The sequence below is a fragment of the Alternaria atra genome (assembly GCF_907166805.1).
Source record: "Alternaria atra isolate CS162 genome assembly, contig: 25, whole genome shotgun sequence".
NCBI classification, from domain to species: domain Eukaryota; kingdom Fungi; phylum Ascomycota; class Dothideomycetes; order Pleosporales; family Pleosporaceae; genus Alternaria; species Alternaria atra.
In genome coordinates this window covers 1408112-1434776 of record NW_025091323.1, presented here as the reverse complement: position 1 = coordinate 1434776, position 26665 = coordinate 1408112, and the positions used below count along the sequence as shown (strand labels likewise).

Genomic DNA, 26665 nt, shown 5'->3' with positions numbered 1-26665 from the left:
GTGACATCATCTAGCTCCCCAAATCGCCTAGCGTTGGAGCCCAGCTATGTTTTGCGTTGCGGAGCGGCGGCTCTGAATCTCGACGGCGACGCTTAGATCTTGACTTTTACATTGAGTACATGACGATTTCTGTAAATATGGTTATTTGGTCAACTTTCCTGCCGTTGTTTTTGTATGAGACTGATGATTTAGTCATGATTCAGTTCCATCATCATGCGATTACTTCGGCTCCATGAAATAATCCGCATAGCTGTCCAGAAATCCTATTGTGCACACGTCCAGCACTCTACGGCGCAATTCCCATTGCTCTCGTCTCCGACGTCTTGCGCTGTCGCTTGTCCTCTGCCTCCCTGGCCTCTCTCTGGATGTCCGACATATCCTCGGGATGCTTTTGAATCTGCGACCTGATGATGCTCATCTGAGAGCTGATGGTAATAGCCTGGTTGGCGTGAAGATGGGTGATAGACTCGAGCGCTTTTGCTGTGCACGCGTGAGCAGCTTTCTCTTGAGCTAGTTCTGCTTCGAGGCGGGCGATTGGATCGACTGCATTGTTGGCAAGAGACATCGTAGTCGTGACACTTGGTCTCGGTGTCAGCGATGCTCTGAAGATAGAGTGGCAAGTGATTGGGAGATGTACTTGAAGTTTTGAGTGTTTTGGTTCGAAGAGGTTGCGGGCAAGAGCACTTACAAAGAGACGTTGGGTGGTAAGGTTGATGGCAGAGGAGTGAGGAAGGTAGCAGGTGCGGGCTGTGATAGTGATGTAGCAAGACAAGACTTACTGATCTTTCTCGTCAGGTGCGGTATTGTTTGTTTGTTCGCTTGCAGGCGCGACCCGCGCGTACGAGTGAAGGAGCATCCGAACGAAGGACCTGTGCATCGTTTTAAGCTGCACCACTAGGCATCCGCCACCACACAGTTCGAGATACCCTGCCAGCCTCCTCGACACACTTAGCACAAATTCGATATTCAGAATGCCCAAACACAACATCTCGCCAACACCATTCCCTGGTCAAGCCGGTCTCAGGAAGCCCAAAGATATCGGATGCGAAGACGGCTGGTGGCATACGCACGAGCAGAATGAGATATCGCAGCTTGACGGTAATCTGTCAGACTTCGAGAAAGCGTTCTTGGATGAGATGGATAAGAAGGATGTCGAAAGAAAGGATGAAGAAGCGGAGACAAAGATGCTAGCAGAGACTCATGAGCAGACTATCACGTATATCCGCACCAGCCTCGGTACTCGGATCCAGGATCTCACAGCTGAGAGGCAAGTGTTGCAGACCACAATCAACAGTCACGATAAACTTTTAGTCGACTTCCGCCGCAAACATGCGACAGAGATCAAAACACTCGTCAGGATAAAAGAGTGTCTTGAGGTCGAAGTGAAAACCAAGTCCAATGAGGCCACAATCATACACGACATGTATAGTGTACAGATCAAAAGGCTGATCGACGAGAGGGTACTGCTACAGAACCAGCTGGGCAAAGCAGCCTTCGGGGCGTTGGTCATGAAAGTGGAAGTACCCAAACATTCTGAGGCAGCTGTGATGGGGAAGAGCGTAGCGTAAGTACTGACCACCTCTCGTTCCCTTCCTGGCTGACACACAGTCCAGTCCCCTATCTCAGCCACCCAAAGCCAACTCGAAACGTGTGGCGCACTGTACGCAATGTATGACACACAACTGGGAGTGCGATGGAAAGGCTCCATGTACAAATTGCTCGTTGCGAGGTATCCGACCGGGCTGCAAACGGGTCATGTGCAAACGCTACAAAAGAAATGTGTGTCCAGACAGACATTGCCACTTTGCACATGAGGAAGATGAACACAAGAGGAAGATACCATACGACAAGGCGTGGGGTCATGGGCGCCGGATGAGTCCCGTTGAGCTCGACCGTCTGGGTTTGTGGTAGGACGCACGATCGCTCGCTCGCACCGCATCAGACGAAAACTGTTAAGGAAGTTCCGAGAGAATGGCAGACAGAAGGGGATACGATGAATGTGCTTTGACGGAGGCGTTCGGATTTTACATCTTCCCCGAAGTACGTTGTCATAGACTTTGATTGGGTTTAGTATAGTACATCCGCTTTCATGTACTTGCCACTGAGGAGATATATGCAAAGGCATCATGATACAAAATACAATTCTTCAAAAACTGCATCCTCAACGAGTCTTGGATGCTATGTAGTGTCTATGAATATGCGGCTTCCGATAACTTACATGCTGTTGACAGTAGCTTGCAACTAGCGGGGCAAGGATACATGCTGCTATGCTCAGTTTATGACTACATGCTTTCGCAAGACCAAAACCGCAAGTCGCTTCCTGCGGCGGGAGCATGTTGAGACCGGTCTCACCTAATGTTTGCTGTCAGACAAAGAAGCTTGTCCGGTAGTAAGTCATATAACTGAAACCCAAGTAGACTACAGTGGTTTGTAGGTACACCGTTCGCTTCATCCGACACACGTCAAGATGCACCGGACCACTCTAGTCTTCAACAACCTCGGAAGAGCGAAATGTGCTAGACTAGAAAGTTGCGCTACCTGGATAAGGGCAGTCCCAACGTTGTCTTCCAACCAGTGAGTTGATCTCATGAGTCGTTTTGCCTGATATTGAACTTATTTCAACTAACATGGCCTGGCCAATAGCTCTCTATCATCGAATAATAGTATTTCAGCAAAGAACGTTCACACTGGACTGCCAAAGCCTGCGAAGAACAGTATCCATCAGCTACACGAGTTCTTCAACCCCGGCAACCCGTATGCTATGACATCGAGTCTTTCCGATGTTGTTCTCATTGGGATTGATTTCGAGAACACCTGCAATATCAAAAGTGGCCTTACTGTCGAAACGAACTGCGAAGCAGGTATCGCCATTCTCGATATCAGAGAGATGAAGAAGGCCTCCGCTGGCAAGCCTTTGAGGACCTTCAACTTTGTCGTAGGAACGCCACCGTACGTTGCAGAAACTTCGAACAGGTTCGTCTTCGGAAAGACGATCATGATTGAACCCTCGAGGCTAGTGAAGCGCATTGAATCTCTCGTTCCCCGTGGTCGAAATGTGGTGTTTGTCGGTCACGGAGTAACGAACGATCTTTTGGCTCTTCAGGCGCTGGAATTTCGTTTTCCAAACAATCTCGTAGCAGTTATGGATACTCTGCAGGTTGATAGGGAGATGCGGAAAGATTGGGTGGGGTCTTTGGGCGAGTTACTGAGGGTCTTGGGATGTCCACACACCAGGCTCCACTGTGCTGGCAATGACGCGAACTTCGCTTTGGAGGCTTTGCTTCTCCTAGCTGCCATGAGATTCGAGAAGCAAGTTGGAAAGAGACGTATAGTCGATGACTTGCGTCGGATTGGGCGACAAGAGTTACCGGATCGGATAGATCCGTGGGTAAAAGCAATAATGAGACGTGCTGGATGAGGAAGAATGGGCGAGAATTGTTGATCAAATGAAACCGGGCTCGAAGGTGCAGGATACAGTTCACGTAGAGGAGAGATTCAGTAAGGAGGCTGTTACTGAAGGCGGATATAAGACATCAGGCCAATGATTAGGGCTCTGTTCATAATAATCTTCTTTGTACGCAAATGAAACAGCAGTAGATATTCGACAACTCTAACCACGAGTGACTTAAGGTGTGGAAGTTGCCGGGGTTACAGCAAAGAGCTTGTTGAACATGTTCTGCGAGTCATACTTGGCCTTTAGCTCTTGCAGACGCTCGTAGTTGTCGCCGAAGACGTCTCTGGACTTCTCTTCATATTCTATTCGATGTCAGCATGCCTTCAGAGAAGCGATGGACTACCTATGTTTGCATGATGTGCAGAAAGAGTAAACATGGTGGAGGGTACGTACGATCATAATTTCCGTATACCATCGTCGCCCCGTGACTGCCTCTCTTCCCAATCCACCCGTCCCTGTTATCGCTCGTCTCCGCGCCGCCACGCTGAAGTTCCTTTTTGAACAACAGCGCGACGTCCCTCGACCACTGCCTACACTTCGGATCATTCTTCTCATCCCACCACAACGGCGCAACAGCCACGTTGAAGTGTCGTCCGCGGTTCGCAAAGGCAGTTTCAGAGTTAGTCACAGCAAGAATCTTGGTCGGATCGAGCAGCTCCCACATAATCTGGGAACCCATCGCTTCAGGTGTCTCGTCAGTGAACTTGGTGTACGCTTCCAGGACGGATACCACGAATTCGCCTCGGACGGGAAGCTCAAAGCTAGCACCCTTGAGAGAGACACGCGCGCCTATGGGAAGATCCAGGAGTTTGTTTGCCTTGGCGTATGGCATCATTGCCATGGTACTCATCAATGGTTCGAGTGCAACGATTTCCTTGAATAGCTCTTTGCCGTCTTCTTCTGGTCCATGATAGAGCGCCGCGACGAAAAACAAGACCTGGCCGCCGGCGGGTGGGGGTCTGACGAAGCCGAAAGCACTTGCGGCTTTGCCAGTTGCTTTGGAGTTGCCCTCTGCATCAGGTGTGAAGATGTCGTTGCAGGCGTTCACAGCCTTTTTGATATTGTCTGGCGTTGGCGCAAACATCATGAAGCCGGCCCACATGTCGCCCGTCTCATGGGTGCGAAATTCGAACTCAACCCCAACGCCAAAGTTCTGTCCTGCGCCACGCAGAGCCCAAAACAAATCTTGGTAATCTTCATTGGAGGCTTTGACAACGTTACCGTCCGCCAAGACGACCGTACAAGAAATGAGGTTATCGACAACCAGGCCGTGTTTGACTGTGAGCCAACCAAAGCCACCACCGAATGTGAGACCACCGACCCCGGTATCTGAGACGGTGCCACCGACCGTCGCAAGGCCGTACGGTGCGAGAGCCTCGTCAACATCACCCCACACTGCACCTCCACCAACTTTGATGGTTCTCCCTTCGACATCGACTTCAGTGGTTCGCATGTGCGTATTCAAATCGATGAGCAATCCGCCATTCGTTGATGATGCGCCAGCAGTAGAATGCCCGCCACCTTTGACAGCAATATCGAGATCCTGTTCTAAGGCATATTTGAGGGTAATCGAGATTGCTTCTGCAGATTTTGGGATCAGACATGCTCCCGCGGGTTTCTCGGCGGCTCTTGACCAGCGCTGAATCGATTTTGTGTATGCTTCAGTTTCTTCTGATGTCACCAAGTGTGCGTCTGTATCTTTCAGCAAGTCTCGAAGTTTTGCGACGTCTGCTGCATTGATCGGGCGTTTGGTTGTCATCTTGGAATAGCCTGGGGTGGATTATGATTGCACTCGGAAAAGACGAGGATCAGATGAAGATGCGAGCATGCATACTTATACCATCACATCCCATCATCCGCAAGCATGGATCGGCTACTTAGCTCTCGAACAGTCGAGAGCGTGTTGATGCGGTTGCTACATTGGGGCGTAAGCTTACCAACAAGGCAGCCGTCAGCAAAGTAAAGACATGGCGAATGGCCGACACAGATGCACAAGTCAGTGTGAGGCCCAGACGCGCCGCCTATGTTGGTAAGGAGCTAAGATCATATAGCCTTATTGAACTGACGTTCTTTGTAAGATGCCGTGTGGATCCTCGTCCACATATGTGGTCAGCAACGGTTGATGTCGGTCCTTACTTTGACCTGGCTTACTTTAAGACATGTGAGTTGTTCTCGTGCGTATCACTCGACTAGCCTACACTTGAACAGTAAGGTTGTGAAATACACATTCGCACTTAGCGGCCCAAACGCTCATGCGCTGTGCTCGGAAAGTGTATCCACCTCTCCCGACGTGCGATAGCCATTAACGCTGTCGGTAGGTTGTGCTGCACATAATTCTGATTCGGTAACAAAGTCCAGCGAACACACATGCTGTGAAGGTCGGCGGTAGGGAAGAATGAGCGAGATGGCCGGTCATAGAAGGTATGCAGGAAGAACGACATGCATGCCAAAAGTGATGAAACAACCCAGCCAATCACGGAATGTTTCGCAGAGATGACGCGCATACGCGGGGTAGGCAAGGGGATCGGCAAACCTTGTTCTGTCGCGTCGTCGCGCTTGCTACACGCCTCTCCTCACGTCTTCTTATCTCATATTGCTCTCCTTCATCAGGCAATGCGTCTTAATTCTTTGCTTTTGTTGAGTCATTTGCCTGCGTGATGGCACTTCAACGCATACGATACCGATAGTTCTGTTCCGCCGGTACCCGCCAAAAGTCCCCTGAGAGATCATGCAAATTGCCAACGGTCTGTCACATGCTCGCAATGGATAGAAATACAAACATGATATTGCTCAGTGTTGGTGCTGGGTGTATGCTATAATGGGACATTAGCTTCACACGCCTCCAGGGAGTTGCACTGTGGGTCAGGTCAGAACGAGGATAGGACTCGATGCGAGCTCTGTATTCGCGTCTACCATGTGCAGGCCGAACGTGATTGCTGGATAATTGGAGTGCGCTGAAAATGAGAACATGGCACGTATCTCTATGGTTGTGCGCAAGAAATCCGGAATGGCGCCGTACGTGCCGGCACACTTTTGTGACTTGGTTGATGAAAGATAACATCTTCTGCATCTCTTGCTGTTCAAGCATTCATCGAGATTCTGAAGATATCCACAGCATAGTAAGTATGATAACACACATACGGGTGTCTCTTCATCGCACAGCGCTGTATACGTGTGGGAGAGACATTGTTCACTCTTTGTTCTGTCCGTCTTTTTGTCACCTTTATTTCCTATAAACTCTGTGCGTATGATTTGGCACTCTCTCGGTTTCGAATCGCCTGGCCATTTTGGAGTATTTCAACTCGTCTCAAGGAAGGCGTACGAGCAGTGCATGAAAGTCTCGTGCTACCAGATCTTCAAATTTTCTTTCTGAAATCACTTAACGGCTATTGTATTATCCTGCGCTCAAATCCATGTCAAGGAGACCGTGACGCGGTATGTGTGTGCCAACATCATCCCCGTAGGTCTAGAGTCACGCGGCAAGCTTTACAATATTTCCACCGCCAATCAGTCCCTTTCGTGATGCCTTCACTAGGACAGCTTTTCTTTACACACCACCGAAGGCCTCTGATCTATAATTCTAGCTCAGCATTCCTACCACAAGCCAGAGAAGCAGAGCTTACTGCCGTTCGCGCACTGTAATATTGAAGATCATGGGCTGCCTGCATCTACCATCGCACACAATATCTCAACCATAGTTCAGATCTATCGCTTCCGCACTCAACACCAAATCATTTTATCGCTCTTGGTGACTCGAACAGCACCTCGAGTTGTTTTGCGACTCGGCCACACCTACAGCGAATGTTGTCCGAACCCTACGAGGACAGTTGCATCCAACAGCCAGCTTTGAGCAGTCTTATCGTTTTCACCTTCACCAGACGAACTCGATTCAACATTCACTAGTACTTTCTCTAAAATACTGAGACTAGCGCTGAATCGCAGACTCATTCCTGACTCTACTCGCACTTTCCTGCACCTTGCTCTTCGTCCACTCGCCAAAGCATCATCCTACCATATTACCGCATAAACTACAAATTCGTTCACCACACGTTGGTCTTACGTCTTCGTTTTATAACAATCATCGATATTCAAATCGCCCTTATAGTCATGCCGCCCTTGGATCACTCCTCGCAGGAGAGCGCCTTGAGCGCCGTACCCGCAAAGCCATCGCATCCAACGCTCGAATCTTCCCACGAGAATGCATCACCTGGGGTTTCACTGGTCGATGAGAACATCGCCCTTAAGCAGCGCCTTGCTAGACTTGAATCGGTGGAGAAGCGCCTCACAGAACGACTCCGAAACGCAGAGACCCAGGCCGCGAACGAAAAGCAACGCGCCATCGAAGCCGAGAAGCGCACTACCGTCGCTGAAGCCGAGACGAACGCAGCGAAGGCGCGCGCCCAAAGCCGCTATACAGAAAAGCTGCATGCCAACAATGAGACCAGACATCTTAGGATAGCGCTTAAGAATGCGAGGTCCGAGCGTGCAGACTTCCTCGCTGGCACAACGAGCGTCTTCCAAGGTCTCAAAGATGAAATCTCCCGGCTCAATGCAGAGAAGGGGAATGGAGTTTGGGCGAAAGAGCTCACAGAGCAGATTGACGTTTTGCAAGCTGGCTTCGTCGCAGGTGAAGAAGACAAGAAGGTGTTGGACAAGACTATCAATGAGCTCAGAAGCGAAAAGGAGGTTGCCGACAAGATGCTGGAAGACCTCAAAAGTGTCATTGTGAACTTGCGACAAGAACTCAACGTAGAGAAAACGAAAACGCAGGCCGTACCCAATGCGCCTATCAAGGAGCAAATGGAGGCTCAGATCGCTAGTGCCAGAGCTGAGGCGTTCAAGGACGCTACTGCAATATCACAACGTAAGATCGATGCAATGAAAGCTAAGATGAAAGAACACATAGAGACTACCATTAAGACCTATAAGACGCAGACGCAGGCGCAGGCGCAGCATTTTCTACAGACAAAGTTGGACGAATGGCGCCCAATAGAACAAGCTTATAAAGAGAAAATGGCCATATTGGAATGGAAGCTCTTCACAGCCAACAAGCAGATCAAATTAGAGAGGCAACACTTGGAGACAGCATCTGACACTGTACAACACAGCCATCAGAGGCCTGCCAAACACGATCAGCAGAGCTCGCCACAAGAGATGTTCAATCCCAGCAAGCGAAGGAGGCTTGACTCTTACGGGTGAGTTAGACATCACATAAATGGATGGAACCATAACTGACATAGACAGTGCTGCTAGCATCACTACGCCAGACTTCCAACATACGCGCTCAGCTTCCCTCCTCTCTGATACCAACGCTATGAACCCGAGATCAGCAACGAATACAAACGGCGATACCATGATGGACGGCGCGAAAATGCAGAGACAGGCTCAGAGGACATCTGACAACATCCATAGGCGACAGTCGTCGCAGCAATCAAATGGCTCAGCGGCTCAGATAGCACCCGCACAACACCTTTCGGAACAGCAAGGTACAGGCATCGTCGCACCTCCGCACCAGCAGAGCTGCATGTCGTCTCCACAACAGTCATTGAACGTGTCACCTCAGCAGCAGCAGCGAAACTTTAGACAGCAGATGGCTTCGAACAATGCAAGCCGCCAGTCGCCTACATCCGCCCCATATGGCCCCTACCCGACGTACAATGTTCCTCAGCTCCGGCAACAAATGAGAAATGGTCGGGAAATGATCAACCAGCCCGGAAATCTAAGCTCGGCTCAGATGCAAGACTTCAAGGCGCACCGGTTGCAACAGATGCGCCAACAAGTCCAATCACAAGCCCAGGCACAGAACCCAGTAACGATGCAGCTACAGATGCAGCCTACGCATTCGTATGGCTCAGCATCTATAATGCCGCCACCTCTGCCTCGCGCCTCGCAAGTACCTTCGGAATGCTCTATATCATTCGATGTGCAGCCTCCGAGCATGAACCAGGAAGCGAGCAGGCGATACGTTCCCAACATTGGAGACCCGGAGATGATGACTACCTTTGATGAAGAAAAGCTGTTTATGGAGGAAACACACGCTGGAGAGAGCTGGCTTTTTACTGGAGATGAACAGACCAAGCGAGGCCCTACTCCGATGACCTTCACGACGACCCTCCCTTCGAATGAGACACCAAAAATACAGGAATTCGATAACCAACAACCCCAGCAGCGCGGCTTCCAGTACCATAATATCGACCCTTCTCAGCTACAAACGGGTAGTCCGAGGGTCGTGTTTTACGGTCCCAACGGCGCCCAAAATGAGCCTAACATGCACATGAACGATTCGTGCCAGCTCTCAGTTTCGGGACGAGAGACTCGGGCTTCCTCTCGTCCTACACCCGCACCCATTGGACGCTCGCGACGCAGAACTCCAGGTCCCTCTGAACCAGTAGAAGTCCCGTGTGTGAACTGCTACCGTCATTGGTGGGAACAAAAGTGCGACGAAGGTGAGCCATGTTCAAACTGTGCTGCAGAGGGCGTTCAATGTGTGCGGCAGAAGTGCTTCCACTTCCCTGCCGGCACTTGTGACAAGGGCAACAAGTGTCCGAACGTACACGAGGGCGACGAGCGATACCAAGATGACAGTTTCCTGGTTGGCCAAGTGAAGGTGGGCAAGCGGCCTCAACGGCTTGGAAAGAAGGCAGAAGCGGCGCCGGCGCCGGTCATGAGACAGCAGGGTTAAGAAGCTATCGAGCTATTTGGTCCAATCTAGGGCATCGATGCATTTGCTTACAACTGCGTTTCATAAGGCTCGGAAAGCCTACAATGAACTGCTTCTCTTATTGTTCCTGGTGTGACTTATCGCGCTTACTCTCACGGCAATGGAGCATTGAGTATGTATGACTTTTGCAATTTAACCAGTATCAAATACCAATCCGGCGCAGTTGTCCACGTGAGCACAGGCTGCCTATACTGCCCTTTTCACAAGTGGTTTCGCTCATGAGATGTCATGTATGATACGTGTGAACCAGATATCAGCGTGCTACATGATACTCAAGGTCGTCATATGCTCCTGCTGACGTCTTTGTAAACGAGGATTTTGAAGACGTGGGGATCTGTATGAACAGTCTTGAGCTTAGCGGGGAGAAGACTAAGAGTGATCAAATTCCCAAGCAGAATGTGGTACTTGACTCGAGAGACATCGCGATGCCATAGGCGGAACTGGGAGTCCGGTCATGGTAGCGTGCTGGCAAAGAAGCATCCCTAGCGATATTCTGTCACCACAAACGTAGTGATCGACAATTATAACTTCAGAGTCGTTTGCACTTGTTGTTCCAGTGTCGGGGAGCACGGATTCATTGGCAGATTGGTGCTACGATTGGATTCTGACTTGGTAGGTAAGCGGTTGGTGGCAAGCGCTTAGATGGAGGCGGTCAAAGGTGTGAAATCAAGGCTATCTTGGACTCATCAACTGGTAAAGGACGCGCGATTTCAGGTCTTGCTATCCAGGACGACCGGGGAAAGACGAAGTGGTGGTGTTGCGGATTTCACGGCTGCAGCCGCTTCAAGCGTTCGTATGATGGATGAAATACTTTACTGGTGTTCTTGGAAAATTCTGCAAAGTGGAATATGATGTCTGTCGTCCCGTGTACTCCCTGCCGCGTGTGTTAGACATCTCGATATGCGCGTGAGGTTTGCGCGACGCGCGCCCGGGCGCGCGTCGGCAATTGGAAAATGGGGGCGCGGTGGTTACGCCAGTGGCGTACACACGCTACTCCGCATACAATCTAGCTTATCACGTATTCAGGCTTTTCAAACTTTACCCCCACATCATCCACGTACCAAGCTCGGCTTGGCTATAGCTTGCACGTCTTACTTGTGCATCTTCCCAATCATTGGCACTTCTGCTTTTGCGGGACATCCATCGCGGTCATGATCACCCCGACCTTCCGCACCATTGGAGGGCCTAGGCTCGAGGCGCATCTTTTCCCATTCATTGTTAGGAGGTTATCTCCGAACATGGCAAATCGCTAGGGTACACTAAGCGACTACTACCTGGCCGAGAAAAGCTTTCAGTCGCGCAACGTTCGATGCTGAGTTTCCTGTGCTTCTCTAATCACTGCCTTTCATTCAACTGCTCAACCATGGCTTCGAATGAGCCTGGCCTTGCGCCTCTCAGTGCGCCGGCTGAAGACCCTATCAAAGGTGCTATCGGCGTACCTGTCGATACCGACACTCCTGTTGCACCTGACCAGTTTGACGAACGTTACGAGACATCGAAGTGGGAGATATGGTCGTATTATTGGTATGCAGATCTCTCAACGCATCAAGTCATTTGGAGCGCAGTCCGTCAATTGTGCCAAAGCTGATATCGGAATCCGCCAATAGTTACTACGTCGGTGACAACGGCCTCACACTTTTCAACTTCGGCCCCACAGCTTTCCAGAATCTCATGTATGAAGCTGCAGGAGACTCCGAAGTGTTACGTTTCATGGGCCGAGATCGTACTATCAACTCAATCGTGCTTCTCTGCAACGGCATCAGCTTTGCCATCCAGGTTGTCGTCTTCCTCATCTTGGGTTCTTTCGCCGATTTTGGTACATGGCGCCCCAATATCCTGATAGGACTCTCCATCATTGCCTTTGGAATCGGATTTGGCTGGCTCGGAGTTCATACCGAGGACAAGTGGCATGCTGGTGTTGGGCTCTACATCGTGGGCCTCATTGCATACCAAACGACAATCACCTTCTGGACCGCTGCATTCCCTGGCTTAGCAAGAAACACTAAGGAGCTGCGAATTAAAGCCGAAGAGTTCGCCGATGGGACGATTACCCGTGCAGAGTACGATTTTGCGGATATGATGAAGCGAAACGAGCTTTCAAATACGGCATTCTACGTTCAGTCGGTCTTTGAGATCCTCATTCTAGCAGTCATTGTGGGCATCATGTTCGGTCTGAAAGTCAATGACAGCGCGGAGAATAACAACTGGGGTCTTTCGGTACTCATCGCCTTTGCAACAGGAGTTTGGATATTGTGCGCTCTTCCATGGTTTATCCTAGAGAAGAGGCGGCCCGGTCAGGATCCAGGACGCGCGAACATAGTCCTAGCAGGTCTCAAACAGCTTGGCTATGCGATCCGTCAGATCTGGCAACTACGTCAAAGTTTGGCCTATTTGGCAGGCTACTTCCTGCTTGGTGACAGTCTCAACACGACCGTAACGGTCATCGGAACCCTGCAGAACGAGATCGTTGCATACAACAGTCTTCAGCTTACTTACCTGCTCATCGTTGGTATCGCTGCGCAGGCGGTCGGGATTGGTGCCTTCTGGCGCATTCAGAAGCACTATGGTCTGTCCACCAAGACTATGTTCATGGTCGTCGCCATCTGCATTGTTCTACTTGACGGCTGGGGAATGATTGGCATTTGGACGCAAAAGTTTGGTTTCCATAACAAATGGGAAGTATGGCTGTATCAGGTCTTCTATGGACTGCTTGTCTGTCCGTGGTACAGCTATTCGCAGACGATGATCTCCGAGGTCACACCGAGAGGCAAAGAGTTTCTTTTCTTCAGCTTGTTCTCTATCGTTGGTAAGACGAGTGCTTTTATTGGGCCCCTGGTGAGCTCTGCCATTATCGATGATACCGGCAACAACAGTAGTCCGTTTTATTTCTTGTTCGCCTTGAGCTTAGTTAGTTGCGCATGGCTTTTCTTCTTCGTAGATGTTGGAAAGAGTAGGATTGAGCAGGAGATCTTCCTGGGGAAGGAGAAGAACGCAAAGATGCAGAACGAGGATGTTGGAAGTCTTAGCTGATTTGTTGGTATATGAATGAGATATGCCAGTGGAGACGGAAGTCATTACTTCGACCACTTTTCCAGATCCCGATATGCGAGCGATAGTACTAACAGTACGTGCATGCTCATCGTTATTCGTGTATAAATTCGGCTATACAGAGTGTTTAGCAAGTGGCTAAGAACGAGAGCGAGTACACACTAACAACCAAGTGGGCGGCTCACATTGTATCGCGTGTCTATGTCATCGCCTGAGCGGAAAGACATTGTCCGTTCAGAACGCCATGTCGCAACCCCATAGCTACCTGAAACCGGACTATGTGCTACACATATTCTTTCATTCCCACCTCATAACACTTATCGACTTGATAGATCACTCCCATCGACAATAAACTTACTGAAGCCGAGCAAAGATGGTGTATTGGTCAAACATATCATAAAAACTCTTAGTAACAACCATAAACCAACATGGCCGTTACGATATCCTCCTGGCTCAAGGGTCGCCCTTCACAACCATCAAATGCTTACATCACTAACGAAGATGATATTGCAGGTCTTATTGATAGCATAGAGCTCGATCTCATAGATGCGGATGCTGAGATATACATGGAGAAGTACTGGCAGCTCCGCAAGCAAGTCGACGAAGGCGAGATATGCAACGATCTTCGAGCTGATAACGCTTGTCTTTGAAACGAAAATCATGAGCTTGAGTGTAAGCTTGTGACACTTGATAGTGCGAGATTTAAGTGCTGAGGTATGACTAATGAGGCGAGAGCAGGAACTCAAAAATGTCAAAGCATACAGCAACACCGAGATCAGTGCGAACAAGGCGCGCAACGAAGCACTGAAATTAGAGAAAAATTGCTCAGGACGAACGAGGAGTACACGAAGTTCTTACTTCTATCTCAAAATATCCACATCTTGTCAATTTCAGTACACCATTGAGGCCGTAAAGTCTCATGGATGGCTAGATGTGGGGGCAGAGATAGTAAATCTACAATATGCTGTCACATCCAGAAATCTCATGTACATTTGCGACTTGTGTAAACTCAATAACAAACACTCCGGAAATTTAGTATTATCCGTCACTATACAAATAGGTTTATCTTGTTTTTTGTACAACAACCAGCACCTGCCCATCTTCCCACTGCCCCAGCGCGTCCCTAATCCTCTCCTCACTTGGAAATCGAACCTCTTTCTTGACAACCATATCGAGCAACTCCTGTACCTGCCGCTCTTCCTCGTCAGCTATATCCTCCAATCGGCGATCAATTGCCACGCCGAATCGTTCCCTGAATTGCGCTGAACTCGACGACGCTTCTTGGAGATATTGACTCTTATTGATGGCGAGGAACCTCGTAAACACATCCCACCAGGTCATCAGACCCTCCGGTACAATGGTGTCTTCTTTGAGTGAATCAGTCTCTCGTGATGACGCTCGGCCCGTACCGTCGAGCAGATGTATAAGCTCATATTCAAACGAGCGGTCGATTCCTTTCTCTCTATCGTTCGGGTGCAAGGTTGCGCGGTCGAAGTCAATCAAGACGACGGTTGGCATTATGAAACCAGATTCCTTATTTGAGGCGGACATGTCGAGCATAACATTCCCGCCAAAGACGTCGTTGTGAGAGATGTTGGCGACGTTGTGTAGCCACTCCACCGCTTTCGTCAACTGTTTCGCGATGTGTAACAGAAGTACTTCCGGTATCGCAGGGAATGGGAGGGTGCGAGTGGCGGAGGCTCCGGACGAGGAGGATACTATATGGGTGACCACGACCCGAAGTCGCTCGAGGTTGAAGCCAGGGATAGGGTGAACGGACAACCAGCGCGACCCGCCATCCTCAATTGGGTCAGCTCCGATGAAAGTGGGGAGGTGTCTCGCAACATTTCTATTCGTACTAACAGCCAAGGTGCTGTGTATGCGTCGTAGAGCAGTGATCTCGACGGCTATTCTGTCGCGACACATTTCTCGACTAGGTATCTTGATGGCTACAATGGCTGGGCTTTGCGCTGTAGGGTTTGTCGTGGGAGCGTTCGCGGTCGACGACGGCGTTCGTATGCAAAATGTGACTTTTCCGCACGTGCCCTTGCCTGCTTCATGCAGTGAAATGTATTGTTTGCTCGTTTCTTGGTAGACTGGATCCAGGTCCATGTCGTCGTTGGTTGCCGCTGTAGAGGTAGCTGATCGCTCGTTGTCTGCATTGTTGGTAGAAGCAATCGAAGGTAGAACCCGAGGCGAATACATGAGAGGCTGTCGATTAGGGACTCAGTGAATGTGGGGGATAAGACAGTTCCTAGACTTATGGTAATGAAAGAAGCCGAATCTGATGTCGACATACGTAGCACACAACGTTAGGGGTCACTTGACTTGGGATAGCAACACTGTCAAAGAGGTCTCAAGAGCCCTTCACCCCCTCAGCGTACTATCGCTTGCTCTTAGCGCACCTCCATAGTGGTTCGAATTATCGATGCACATGCAACAGTAGTGTAGGAAAATTCTGGCAGCAATGATCGAATCAGTATTGAGAGAGATAAAACTCACTCTATCACTCCGTAACATCCAATACGCCCTCATAGTATACTCTTACGCTGTACTGTACACGTCGCATCGTCAACGACTGTCCCGTACTAATACACATGGTAGGCTTGCTCGTGGCAAGCACTGTCCCTCTCTAAAAAGCGTCATATCAGAGCGAAAGATGACAAACTACCACCGTAAACGTTACGTTGCGTTACTAGTTGAGTGAAGTCGCAATAATCTCCATGAAGACTGTGGGAGTCTTGACTGGCGGCTTTAGCGTAATGCTTTGCAGAAGCCAGCGGGCAACCGATGGGCTCGCTTCATCATGGAAAATGTTCAGTTGTTGTTTCCTGCAACTGGTGCTCTTCAAGGAAACTTCGGGTCGAACTCTGTAGTATCCATCCCCCAAATCTCAATATCCTTCACATCCTCTCTCTTCAAGACGTCAATCTTTCTCTTCGGTCCCGCTCTTTTCGCATTAAAGCTCTTCTCGTTACCATTCGGCATCGGATCCTTGCCCTTAGGGGGGAAATAAACGCCACCTAGCCTGAATACGATATTGTCGCCGTATCCAACGTACTTGATATTCCTGTACTCTGGTCGCCAAAACTCTGTTCCAATCGCAAACGCGTGCATCTCGGCTTCCGAATCATCCATCATCGAGTCGCCCGTATCGTAACTTGGGCGGACAAGGAAACGGACGGCCCATAGCTTCGGCACCAGAGCGAAAACTTGGCGCACCGACTCGAGGGGTGGGATTGCGCAAGCGAAACCGAGTTGCTCTAAGTTGGGACATAACTGGCAAAGTCTGAACAGAGTGTCGTCAGATAGTATCCAACGATCTGAAAGAAGAAGATGGCGAATGCTGTGATTGTGATTGGTTTGAATGGCCGCAAGGAACTCGCTTCCGACGCTGCGACAGCGTTGGTCAGTCATAGCATTGGGAGTGCCGCTTGCGCTAGTACCGCCGTTCATGCCCGGCGTCATAGTGGACGGTGTAGTAGGCGTTGCAGCTGTGCTATTTGGTTTCGATGCTTCCTTGCCTCGCCTATTACTCACGATGTACACTCGCTCCAAGCCCTTGAACTTCCCCAGCACAACAACACTCTCTTTGTCGGTGTTGTCGGTGCGTATCATCTTTAGATTACGGGGCGTCGGATGGTTGTTGTGTACTCGCCAGGAATCGTCGGCAAAGACCGTCATAGGATCGGAATTGCCCATGGAGTTGATAACCGTGATCTCTGTCTGGACATCGTGGTTGATAACGTGGTGGAAGTCATCACCAGAGAAGCGAGTATAAACGTTGTAAATCGCCATGCGTTTGATAGGTATCGCATATCTCGCAGCGACGCATCGACCGAATATGGAGAGCAGAGTGACTGACTCCTCTCCTATAGCTCGCATGCGCGGACTCCAGTGCAACTTGAGGTTTTCCAGCTTCTTGGAACCCAGTAAAAGCAGCGATATATCGTCTGGATAGCAGAGTGGATCGATGTCGTACACAACCAGTGTGGCTAGATTCGGAAGTGGGGGTATGATGGTGGTGGGTCGTGGTGTTCGCCGTGTTGGACATCGAATGGTGAGCGAGACTAGCGATGTTCTAGCTGTAATGCCTTGGTATACTGTACACAATGGAGGAGTGTTCATCTCCCAGCTACGCGCATCAGCGTTCTTCCTGTATGATTCTGGCATGACACTTACGCGAAAGCCTTGAGGTTCTTCATTTTGTCGAGTGCGGCACGCATGACGACCTGCAGTATCATGCTATTGTCCGGTACCCGGCCTTGCTTGTAGTCGTCTACATCGTGCTCTCGCCAGTCGCCCACGACACGGAATGTCTGTATGTATTCGCCAAAGTTTCTCGACACCAGGGTGTTGAGACCCATGGCAAATGGACTTCCATTACCGTAACCCTCAGGTCTGCCATCTACGTATCGTATGTCCGCGTAGGAGTGTAGCGTAACTTTCTCATAGAGACGCGGAAGGGTCATGTAGTAGAAAAGACGCGATGTGCGCGTAATGCGCGCAAGATCACCAGCATCGTCAAGCTTCCATCGCTGTCAGCATATCTTGGTAGGGCCAGTGGTCGCATGGGGGGGTTTAGAGCAACATACATGAGTGAGGATCAGCTGAATCAGATGCAACGGAAGCTCTTTCGCTTGCGCAATGTTGCTATGCGATCGCGCAGGCGAAGTGAACCATGTATGAAGAGGTGCGGTTATAGGTCTATCTTGGGGTAGCAGCGCGTCGGCGGAGAGGTGGGCGCGCTTTGGGTCCGACATGAGGCTAAAGGAAGCGAACACATGCGTGATACTAATAGAGACAGGGTCGCGTTATCATGGTGGAACTCGCAACATCGTGGTGTATGCACCCACAGTCATCATGGCTCATCAGTCGTGTTGGCGAAAGCGCATCGGAACTTTTGCTGGCAGAGTCCCCGAATCTCCGTTTCGTCCACCGAACGGCCGCATTGGTCCGGCTGCCTCCGGGAGGGTTCGGTAAGCAAATGACACAAGATGATTGACAGCAGGCATCTTATCGAGTCACATGTATTTCTATACGACGCATACGTTTCTACTCTGGGACCTAGCAAGCCCCTGCCTCGACTTTCAAGTTTAACGACCTTTGGTTCTATTCTACAGCAGTATACGTAGACCCTTTGCATGCGTGCAGACGCCACAAAAGCAATAAGGCATGCGGAGATCTCTCCGATTGTTCTCAGCACCGAAACAAAAACGCAAATTCACCGCGCTTTGATCCAGCGGTTCCGCCGGAAAATAGACTTCTTTGGAGATACCGCTTGCAACTTGCATCATTGCCATCTAGATGTTGTCTATCCTGGCCTGAAGAACCAGGGTTGTTTGCCCTCATACTTGTCCGCGGGAAATCGAAAGGGAACCTCGACCGTGCCTTCAAACACACCCATGGAAGGTATCTCATTCCACTTGAGATCCCGAAGCTTGGCATCTGGCACAGGCATGACGATACCACACTCCCAGTTCCTGATGTTCAGACTCCCCATTTGTCCGCTTTTCAATACCTTTTGTCCTCCCCATGCTGATTCTGAAATGTTGGCCGTGCCAACGTAAACCCAAGCGAACGGCTTCCCGTCCTTCTTACGGCCGCGCGCGAACAGCAGTTTGTTGTGCGATAGCATACCCCGTCGCGTAGAGTCGTACTCACGCATGCATTCTTTTGGGAATGTTGGTGCATTGTAGCATTGGGTACCCAACGTGATGATGCCCGCGCATCCGGGACCTCCGATGCTTTTCTCAACCGTGTCATTGGTAGGAAAGTAGATCCTAATGTCATCGTGCACCTTGGGAAGAGGCGTAGTGTCTGTTGTGAACGACTCGCCGCGTGCTGCGAGATGAATGCGCGACAGAAAGGTATCGTTGATAGCACCGAGGGACGATGCTGCGTAGTCCAGCTCGATGTGTTCGACGTCGTCTAAACGGAGCTCTCGTATAGCATGTGCGAGACCAGGGAGACCTGTGGGATGCTTCGATTCGATCTTGTGTGAACCGCCACTATTCTGAATCAGCGCATACCACAAGAACACATAGTGATGGACCTACATTGAGTGAACAAAAGCCAGATGCCTGGTTTCCGTGAAGTCGAATTTCAGCAAGCCTTCAACCACCTGCGACCCAACTTCCTGTTTTTCTAGGAAGTATACCAATTCGCGACCAAAAGCCGTCAAGTCTCCGGTCTTTCTAGCAGTGTCGTCGGTTCTCCGGGGAAGGTCAATCAAGAATACTGAGTTCTCCATGATGCCGGGTTGCCAGTCGTTTGGAACTTCGCCCCAGTCGGTCTTCGTCATGTTCGCGGTTGGTACAGCAATACGCAACTTGTCTTTCCCAAACAACAGCATGAACTTGCTATGCATGCTAGCAATCATACCACCCATTGGTGGAAAATGTAGCTTCATGTTTGGTACTCCAGATTCCTTCCACTCTTGAATGCGCTTCGCTTGCACGTCTTCGCCTTTGAATTTACCATTCATCAACCAGATTTGTTTGACCTTTGTCGGGTCAAGCTTCTCGTACAGCCATCCTGAGTCGTACTGAAATGAGCTAATCACCGCGATGTTGACTTTCGGTGCTTCTAATAATTCGTCGATCGTGATGTCGTCGGTCCGTGGGTACTTGGACGCAAATGTGCGCTTAATCGCCCCTCTAGGATATTGTAATGATGGACTCTCTGCGGTGCTTTTCGCTGCAGGCAACCTTGCGATTTGCTTCGAAGGTCTCTCGGGTGATGCATCGCGTTTCCGTTTACCGAGTCTTGCGAGACGCTCTTGTTCCATGGCTCTTCGATCCATGCCCATGAAACCTGGAGTTTTGTCCACGGTCGCTGGCTTTGGAGCGATTTCCGCTGATGATCGCTGGATGTTATCATTCCCACTTTCCTGAATTGACAAGGCAATCGCACGCCGGAGATCCTCATCTTCATCATCATCGTTGTCAGATGTGAGGTCAATGGTCTCAGTCTTGACGCTTGCTGTGGTGTCGCGAGTGGCCCGGGGCGAACCCCCTTGCAGTGACATTGCCATCGCCAGCTTGAGATCTTCGTCATCGGAGTCCATGTGTTTGGTGGCCAAAAAGTGGTCGTCGGGAGGACGTTGATGATCGAGTAAACAATGAGATCAGTTCAGCCGCGGAGGCGATCCAGCATGCGGGACCCTGGAAACGCGCTGTCACGACAGCAGGTGACCAAAGCTTGGCATCCTCGATGCGTTAGAGGCACTGATACAGCAGCAGCAGGGGTGCGCCTAGTGTGGAAAATGGGTTATGCGATATTGAATATGATTTCTACGTGTGTGGTTCCTATAGCGTGTACAATCTCCTCATTTGGTCTTGCCATCCATGGTCGTACCTGTCTGCGGTACCTTGCAAAGTACCACGAAGTATCCCAGATCAGCCACTATCCAAGTGACCATCATAACCACATTGATAGGACTAGCATAGTACCCATGCGCCTCCGGCCACACCCACCAACAGTATCCGTAGTTTAGAGTCAGCCCCGCCAGACTGCCAATGAACCTCGACGCCCAAATGCTGTATGACGACCCGCGACTGCTTTCTCTGACCACTATCTGCGCCAGTGACATGACGCTCAGAAAAACCTGCGCGACCAAGGCGGTCAAGAAACCCAGCTCATCCGTGTCAATGCCATTGATACCGCGATACGATTTTCCAGCTTTCGGGTTGACTGGGCTGACCGGATCAGTCCACCAACTGCTCACAGCATACAGCGCAATGCACCACCACGCCAGCATGCCCGCAAATATCTTGCCAACGTTCCTACCCACGGCTGGCGCATGTTTCCATTCGCTTGCACCGTGCTTGACAACCGCGTAAACGAGACCGAGGTCTATGAGCATCCATATAGTAAACATAGTCTTCTCTCGAGGATCTTCGGCAACGTAGAGGGCGAATACGATTTCCCAGGCGAAATTGAAAGCGAGCGAGAAGAGGGGCATGGCGTACGTGCGGTCGCGGATGGATTGACGTGTCATGAGGACATAGCAGATGGTGTATGTGATACCACCAATGCCCAGAAGTACATCATTGACTTCACGGATAGAGGGATCGACATGAGGAGGTAGGACGTCGCCACGAGTCATTGTTGCGATCTGTTAGCAGAGGAGAAAAAAGCAACAGCTACGTGAAGGTCAGTACTTATGAGGGGTCAGGCCACCCTGTCAGCACAAGCTCTTGTAGCGCGACACGGTTAGTTCGTTAGATTGAGATGCCACTCGGAAGCTCTTTCCGATTCCGAATCTGCGCATGGGTACGTAAGCCAACTCTTCATCTCCGTGTGTCCAGGTCTAATACGCAAGAACGAGAATTGCATGGTGTGAGGATCGTTGTGAATAGTGCGGGTCGCAATTAATTCCTCAAATACGGCCTGTGACTTGTCCTTGATCGCATGCGTTCTGGCTATCCTCCGTGAAGCGTAGACACGAACATGATGTGATCACCATTTTGGACCTCGTACTTGTCTTCACCCTCCAACTCCCAGTCTGCTTCATTGATGAGAACCAGTATTCCAGGTCGCCTGGAGCTGTTGTTAATATGCTGTCATCATCTCGAAGCATGAACATACACCGTATCGTCAAGGACGAAGAGTTCCTTACGCGGATCCTTCATGACTTTGTCGCAAAGATGTCTTACGAGAAATGCCACGTTTGCCGGCTCTCCAGATTCGTCTCTGGCGGGTAAGGCGAGGTCATACTTTTTCTGGTTGGCGAACAGGATCTCGAGCCCTCCGCTATAGAGGGTCAGGGAGTGTTATTGCCACATCAACATGACTCACTTACCTGAACTCTATCGTTATCGGGATAGTGTCATCGTTCGACATATCCAACTTTGATCACCTACAAGGTGGCTGAGGTTTACAAGATACTGTGTTGCTATCGAGACTGGTTGCGCCTGCTCTGCAGCCCCAGAACTCCAACGCAGCTAAGCGAGACTAGCGCCAAAGAAATCCTTATGGCGATGACTAGACGTGGTGCACGCGCATACACAACGCCTAAGCCGAACAATGAATGCATCTTCTGAATTCATTTCCGTAGGCGGCAACCGGAACCCCGCCGCAGCTGACTGGGATGAAGCCGGGTCACAACTGCTAGCGTTCGGCGCAGACAACTCCATCGCACTATGGGATCCTCAGGTGTGTCCAATCTTGCCAATGACGTACCCTTCACTCATCGAGATAGGATGAAAGTCTTCGTGGCGTTCAGGCGGTTTTGAGTGGACATACCAAGGCCGTTAACGCTGTCAAATTCTTTCCAACACAACTGCCCGGTGTCTCGGTCCTGCTTAGTGGATCGGCGGACAATACGATTCGCATATGGCGAGGCCGAAGGGGGGAACCTTTTGATTGTGTGAAGGCAATTTCCGAACACACTCAGCCCGTTACCAGAATAGCTGTTCTGCCCGGCTCGGACACTTTGGCAACTGGGTCTTCAGACGGCACTGTCAGGATATGGAAGCTCGTCCATGATGCAGACTTCAACACCGTCGACGTCGAGCTGGTGCAGACTATCACCCTCTCACCGAAATACTTCCCTTTGAATCTAGCACTGGCGACTCTGGATGATACATCTGTAGTGCTAGCAGTCGCGGGCACTCGCGCTACTATTCAGATCTTCGTATCGCAAGAAGGCCAATTCCAGCTTTCAGCAACTCTCACTGGACATGAAGGATGGATACGTGCGCTTGCCTTCACCAGAGAGACATCCGATTCCAACAGCGATTTACTGCTAGCATCAGCAAGTCAGGATAAATACGTCCGCCTTTGGCGACTCCACCGTGGCGACGAGCTTCCCGCTGCGAGTAGTGCACTCAACGACCCAGCGTTGGGTGGACTGGGCAAGGCGTTATCAAACAAGGCACATTGGATCAGTTCAGCTGCCTCGAAGCACTCCATCACCTTCGAGGCATTACTACTAGGGCACGAAGATTGGATATATCAGGCCTCGTGGCGACATCGCGAAGGAAAGCTGCAGCTTCTCACTGCTTCCGAAGACAACTCACTTGCCATTTGGGAGTCCGATCCAAACTCAGGTGTATGGGTATGCATTACCAGACTAGGCGAGATCAGCGCCCAAAAGGGCTCGACGAGCGCTACGGGAAGTGCCGGCGGATTTTGGATCGGGTTGTGGTCGCCAGACGGCAACACAGTAGTATCTCTTGGACGAACAGGAAGTTGGAGGAAGTGGACGTACTCAGCCACAGAAGATATGTGGACGCAGCAAGTCGCCATTACAGGGCATGTGCGCGAGGTCAAGGGCGTGAGTTGGTCAAGAGATGGCTATTACATGCTCTCCACTGGTTCTGATCAAACAAGTCGACTCTACTCACAATGGAAAAGAGAAGGCTCATCGACTTCCTGGCACGAGTTCTCACGGCCCCAAATCCACGGCTACGATCTAAACTGCGTTGATGCGGTCTCCAACTCTCAGTTCATTTCCGGTGCAGACGAAAAGTTACTACGTATCTTCGACGAACCTAGAGGTGTAGCAGATATGCTCGAGAAGCTCTCTGGTATCAAGGCATCAACCACCGCCGAACTCCCAGACGCCGCCAACATTCCTGTTCTCGGCCTTTCGAACAAAGCTATTCAAGCCGTCGGGGACGATGAGCCAGTCGAGAACGGCGATGAAGACGAGCGCGAAGCCGTTGACCCTGCTTCTGTAATCCGCAAATCGACACTAGACTTTAGTCACCCACCGTTCGAAGACCATCTTGCCCGCCACCTGCTGTGGCCGGAGACAGAGAAACTATACGGACACGGCTACGAAATCTCCGCAGTCGCTGTGAGTCGAGACGGAAGTCTCGTTGCAACCGCATGCCGAGCTAGCTCCATCGACCACGCCGTTGTACGCCTATACGACACGAAGGAATGGCTAGAAGTTAAACCTGCACTCAAGGCACACTCGCTCACTGTCACGGCGCTACAGTTCTCACCAGACGACAAGTACCTTCTCAGCGTTGGACGAGACCGACAGTGGGTTATCTGGGAGCGTAACGATGAGCCATCCATGTACACACTCAAGTACTCGAATCCAAAGGGACATTCGCGTATGATACTGGGTGCTGCATGGACACCTCTCGAGCTGCCCACCTTTATGACTGCTGGAAGGGACAAGAGTGTCAAGATATGGCAGATAGTCGATAACGATGTACAGCTCAAGGCTACCGTACCAGCTAACAGCGCAGTCACAGCAGTAGCATGTAACAGTGTGCTTTCAGGTGGAAAAGTCATGTTTGCCTTTGGCACGGAGAACGGAGAGATCAGTATTGCGAGCGCGTTGCCAGATGCTTTGGATCAGGTACAGGTTTCTATGGTAAAAGCAGAACTGGTGCCCGCAAAGACTATCAATCAGATTGTCTGGCGGCCTGCAAGGGCTGATGGCGAGCAACAGCAGATTGCTGTAGCGAGTGATGATACCTCGTTGCGCGTTTTCAACATTTCGCAAGAGGCAACGTAGAATGAGTAGAAAAACATGTCAACAGTTGAATTTGATAGAAACTTCACATTATTACGCATGTTTCGATGGGGTATCTCGCCAGAAAAGAAACAAACTCCCACTTCCTCCAGTTTTCGCACAAACAGTCATACCATACATCTCCTGCTCACTACTCAAGCGTAACGCGGTCCCGCACTCTTCTCGTTGGTCGGTGCTGGGGCAGCCATCCCAGGTTGACCCATTGGATACTGTCCAGGTACCATGCGTTGTTGTTGCTGCTGCATCATCTGTGGGTGTTGCCCAAATTGCTGCATTTGTCCCGGTGCTTGTTGCATATACTGAGGCTGCATCGGATATCCCTGCTGGTTTGGTGGCATCTGATAGTACATGACTTGCCCCGGTGGCGGCTTCATGTGTGCCTGTCCTGGCGGGGGCACGATAGCTCCATTGCCGATCATGGTCTGTACGATGTTGGCGGCAATCTTTTCCGCATCCTTGCTGACCTTGCTACGGTTGTAGCGATGGCAATCAACGCAAGCCCACACGAACAGCGCAAAGTGAAGAACCAAACCGAAGAATTGGCATACAACACCCGTCAACGTAATGTTTGAGCGTTGCCCCTTCTCAGCCCAAAGCTTGTTGACATAAGCGTCCTGCTCTTCACAGTTCTGGAACTGAGCGTACGAGGAACAGTCTCGCGGAGAATTGATATAACTGGTGTCCTGTTCCCAAACCCATGTGCCGTTGGAAGCCAGGACATAGTCTCCATCGCTGCCCGAGTAATTGTAGTTCCATCGATCAGGTCCACCGTATAAACCAAAATCCAGTACGTCCTGGAGCGCGAGGATGGCAAACATTGCTGTCACAATGAAGGCAAGCCAGAGCAGAAGATCCATCGATACACGGACGCCAGGGTGCACAGGCCGCTTGCGGACGAGGAAGATGATGATGCAAAGCGCGACCCAGGCTATTGAGATGGACCAAGTAATTATACCGGGCCACACTGCGTAGCCGTTGTAGCCATAGATATAGGAGTCGGAGACGGAAGTGTCCCCTGCGGACATTAACCAAGCAAAGCAACCTATGCCGATCAAGCCTGTTATGATGACTATGGCTTTGAGGCCAAACTTGAACTTCCAGTACCGATCGGCGGCATTGAGCTTGTCGTTGAACGAAACGTGTTCTTCGGTCTCGGTCGCGGTCGCCTGTGGAGTTGTCGTATTCGGGATCGACGCCGTAGGACCCGTAGTGGGAACACCCGGCGCAGGGCTGCTCGAAGCTTGGGTTCGGGGGGAGTTTGCGTTCACCGTTGACGTAGCATTCGCATTCGTCGCGTCGGACAGTCTGGCAACAGACTTTGGAGGAGGCGTCGGGACAGGACCAGGGGGCGCAGCTGGAGTCGCGTTGGGCGCGTGTGGCACGGCCTGAGGCTGCGAGGTAGAAGAAGACATTATTAACTATTAACTAAGTAAAAAGCGAGTGGATGCGCAGAGACATGCGCGTGGTATATGGTCAGACGGAACCTTCGAAAGCACAAAGAACAGCAAGAAGATCAGGCAGCAGGAGAGAACTTCGCCCGGCTGCAAACATCGTGGCGCCACTGGGTGCCTGAGGCTAGTCGTATTGGTGTTGGAGACCACTTAATTTAGATGAGCCGGAGCGGAACAACCATGACGCGGCCGGGTAAATCTTAGTAATCAATGCACGACACTTAGCACTGCGCTACCACAAGCTTAGTCGAGGCTTAGTCCTTCGTCATTTCGCAACACCCAACGAGTTCTCTCGGATCATGGATTATTGCTAAATGTGAATTTGGTATTAAGTACTTCGCAAATAAGTCGTATACGGACACCTTCGCTTCGCTGAAACCCGTCGGAAAAACATTACATCATAAGAGACCTTCGAGACCGAACCGTACTGGTCCAAAGTTTAAGCAATCAAGCTCCATCCCTGGGCCCTAGCACGAAGAAGAAGAAGGAAT

General features: G+C 50.6%; 13 protein-coding genes across 13 annotated transcripts; 5 read left to right on the top strand and 8 right to left on the bottom strand.

Annotated features, from left to right (window-relative positions):
• Positions 1–286: 286 nt before the first annotated feature.
• ALTATR162_LOCUS5483 (uncharacterized protein) lies at positions 287–565 on the bottom strand (the record flags this gene model as incomplete). The annotated part of the gene is made up of 1 exon (XM_043313102.1): positions 287–565. One exon carries the CDS (start codon positions 563–565, stop codon positions 287–289), a length of 279 nt encoding a protein of 92 aa, XP_043169037.1.
• Positions 566–971: 406 nt separating this feature from the next.
• ALTATR162_LOCUS5482 (uncharacterized protein) lies at positions 972–3418 on the top strand (the record flags this gene model as incomplete). The annotated part of the gene is made up of 3 exons (XM_043313101.1): positions 972–1564; positions 1614–1660; positions 2673–3418. 3 exons carry the CDS (start codon positions 972–974, stop codon positions 3416–3418), a joined length of 1386 nt encoding a protein of 461 aa, XP_043169036.1.
• Positions 3419–3625: 207 nt separating this feature from the next.
• Positions 3626–5213, bottom strand: ALTATR162_LOCUS5481 (uncharacterized protein; the record flags this gene model as incomplete). The annotated part of the gene is made up of 2 exons (XM_043313100.1): positions 3626–3756; positions 3848–5213. The coding sequence occupies 2 exons, from the start codon at positions 5211–5213 to the stop codon at positions 3626–3628; spliced, it is 1497 nt and encodes a 498-aa protein (XP_043169035.1).
• Positions 5214–7561: 2348 nt separating this feature from the next.
• Positions 7562–10136, top strand: ALTATR162_LOCUS5480 (uncharacterized protein; the record flags this gene model as incomplete). Its single annotated transcript, XM_043313099.1, has 2 exons — positions 7562–8649; positions 8699–10136. 2 exons carry the CDS (start codon positions 7562–7564, stop codon positions 10134–10136), a joined length of 2526 nt encoding a protein of 841 aa, XP_043169034.1.
• A 1402-nt stretch (positions 10137–11538) lies between these two features.
• On the top strand, positions 11539–13205 carry ALTATR162_LOCUS5479 (uncharacterized protein; the record flags this gene model as incomplete). The annotated part of the gene is made up of 2 exons (XM_043313098.1): positions 11539–11699; positions 11741–13205. 2 exons carry the CDS (start codon positions 11539–11541, stop codon positions 13203–13205), a joined length of 1626 nt encoding a protein of 541 aa, XP_043169033.1.
• A 446-nt stretch (positions 13206–13651) lies between these two features.
• On the top strand, positions 13652–13873 carry ALTATR162_LOCUS5478 (uncharacterized protein; the record flags this gene model as incomplete). Its single annotated transcript, XM_043313097.1, has 1 exon — positions 13652–13873. The coding sequence occupies one exon, from the start codon at positions 13652–13654 to the stop codon at positions 13871–13873; it is 222 nt and encodes a 73-aa protein (XP_043169032.1).
• A 412-nt stretch (positions 13874–14285) lies between these two features.
• On the bottom strand, positions 14286–15428 carry ALTATR162_LOCUS5477 (uncharacterized protein; the record flags this gene model as incomplete). Its single annotated transcript, XM_043313096.1, has 1 exon — positions 14286–15428. The coding sequence occupies one exon, from the start codon at positions 15426–15428 to the stop codon at positions 14286–14288; it is 1143 nt and encodes a 380-aa protein (XP_043169031.1).
• A 642-nt stretch (positions 15429–16070) lies between these two features.
• Positions 16071–17986, bottom strand: ALTATR162_LOCUS5476 (uncharacterized protein; the record flags this gene model as incomplete). The annotated part of the gene is made up of 3 exons (XM_043313095.1): positions 16071–17358; positions 17406–17752; positions 17819–17986. The coding sequence occupies 3 exons, from the start codon at positions 17984–17986 to the stop codon at positions 16071–16073; spliced, it is 1803 nt and encodes a 600-aa protein (XP_043169030.1).
• A 551-nt stretch (positions 17987–18537) lies between these two features.
• Positions 18538–20292, bottom strand: ALTATR162_LOCUS5475 (uncharacterized protein; the record flags this gene model as incomplete). The annotated part of the gene is made up of 2 exons (XM_043313094.1): positions 18538–19234; positions 19283–20292. 2 exons carry the CDS (start codon positions 20290–20292, stop codon positions 18538–18540), a joined length of 1707 nt encoding a protein of 568 aa, XP_043169029.1.
• Positions 20293–20553: 261 nt separating this feature from the next.
• ALTATR162_LOCUS5474 (uncharacterized protein) lies at positions 20554–21333 on the bottom strand (the record flags this gene model as incomplete). Its single annotated transcript, XM_043313093.1, has 1 exon — positions 20554–21333. The coding sequence occupies one exon, from the start codon at positions 21331–21333 to the stop codon at positions 20554–20556; it is 780 nt and encodes a 259-aa protein (XP_043169028.1).
• A 316-nt stretch (positions 21334–21649) lies between these two features.
• Positions 21650–22070, bottom strand: ALTATR162_LOCUS5473 (uncharacterized protein; the record flags this gene model as incomplete). Its single annotated transcript, XM_043313092.1, has 3 exons — positions 21650–21767; positions 21816–21980; positions 22030–22070. The coding sequence occupies 3 exons, from the start codon at positions 22068–22070 to the stop codon at positions 21650–21652; spliced, it is 324 nt and encodes a 107-aa protein (XP_043169027.1).
• Positions 22071–22253: 183 nt separating this feature from the next.
• ALTATR162_LOCUS5472 (uncharacterized protein) lies at positions 22254–24705 on the top strand (the record flags this gene model as incomplete). The annotated part of the gene is made up of 2 exons (XM_043313091.1): positions 22254–22382; positions 22429–24705. The coding sequence occupies 2 exons, from the start codon at positions 22254–22256 to the stop codon at positions 24703–24705; spliced, it is 2406 nt and encodes an 801-aa protein (XP_043169026.1).
• Positions 24706–24857: 152 nt separating this feature from the next.
• On the bottom strand, positions 24858–26135 carry ALTATR162_LOCUS5471 (uncharacterized protein; the record flags this gene model as incomplete). Its single annotated transcript, XM_043313090.1, has 1 exon — positions 24858–26135. The coding sequence occupies one exon, from the start codon at positions 26133–26135 to the stop codon at positions 24858–24860; it is 1278 nt and encodes a 425-aa protein (XP_043169025.1).
• Between the last annotated feature and the right edge of the window lie 530 nt (positions 26136–26665).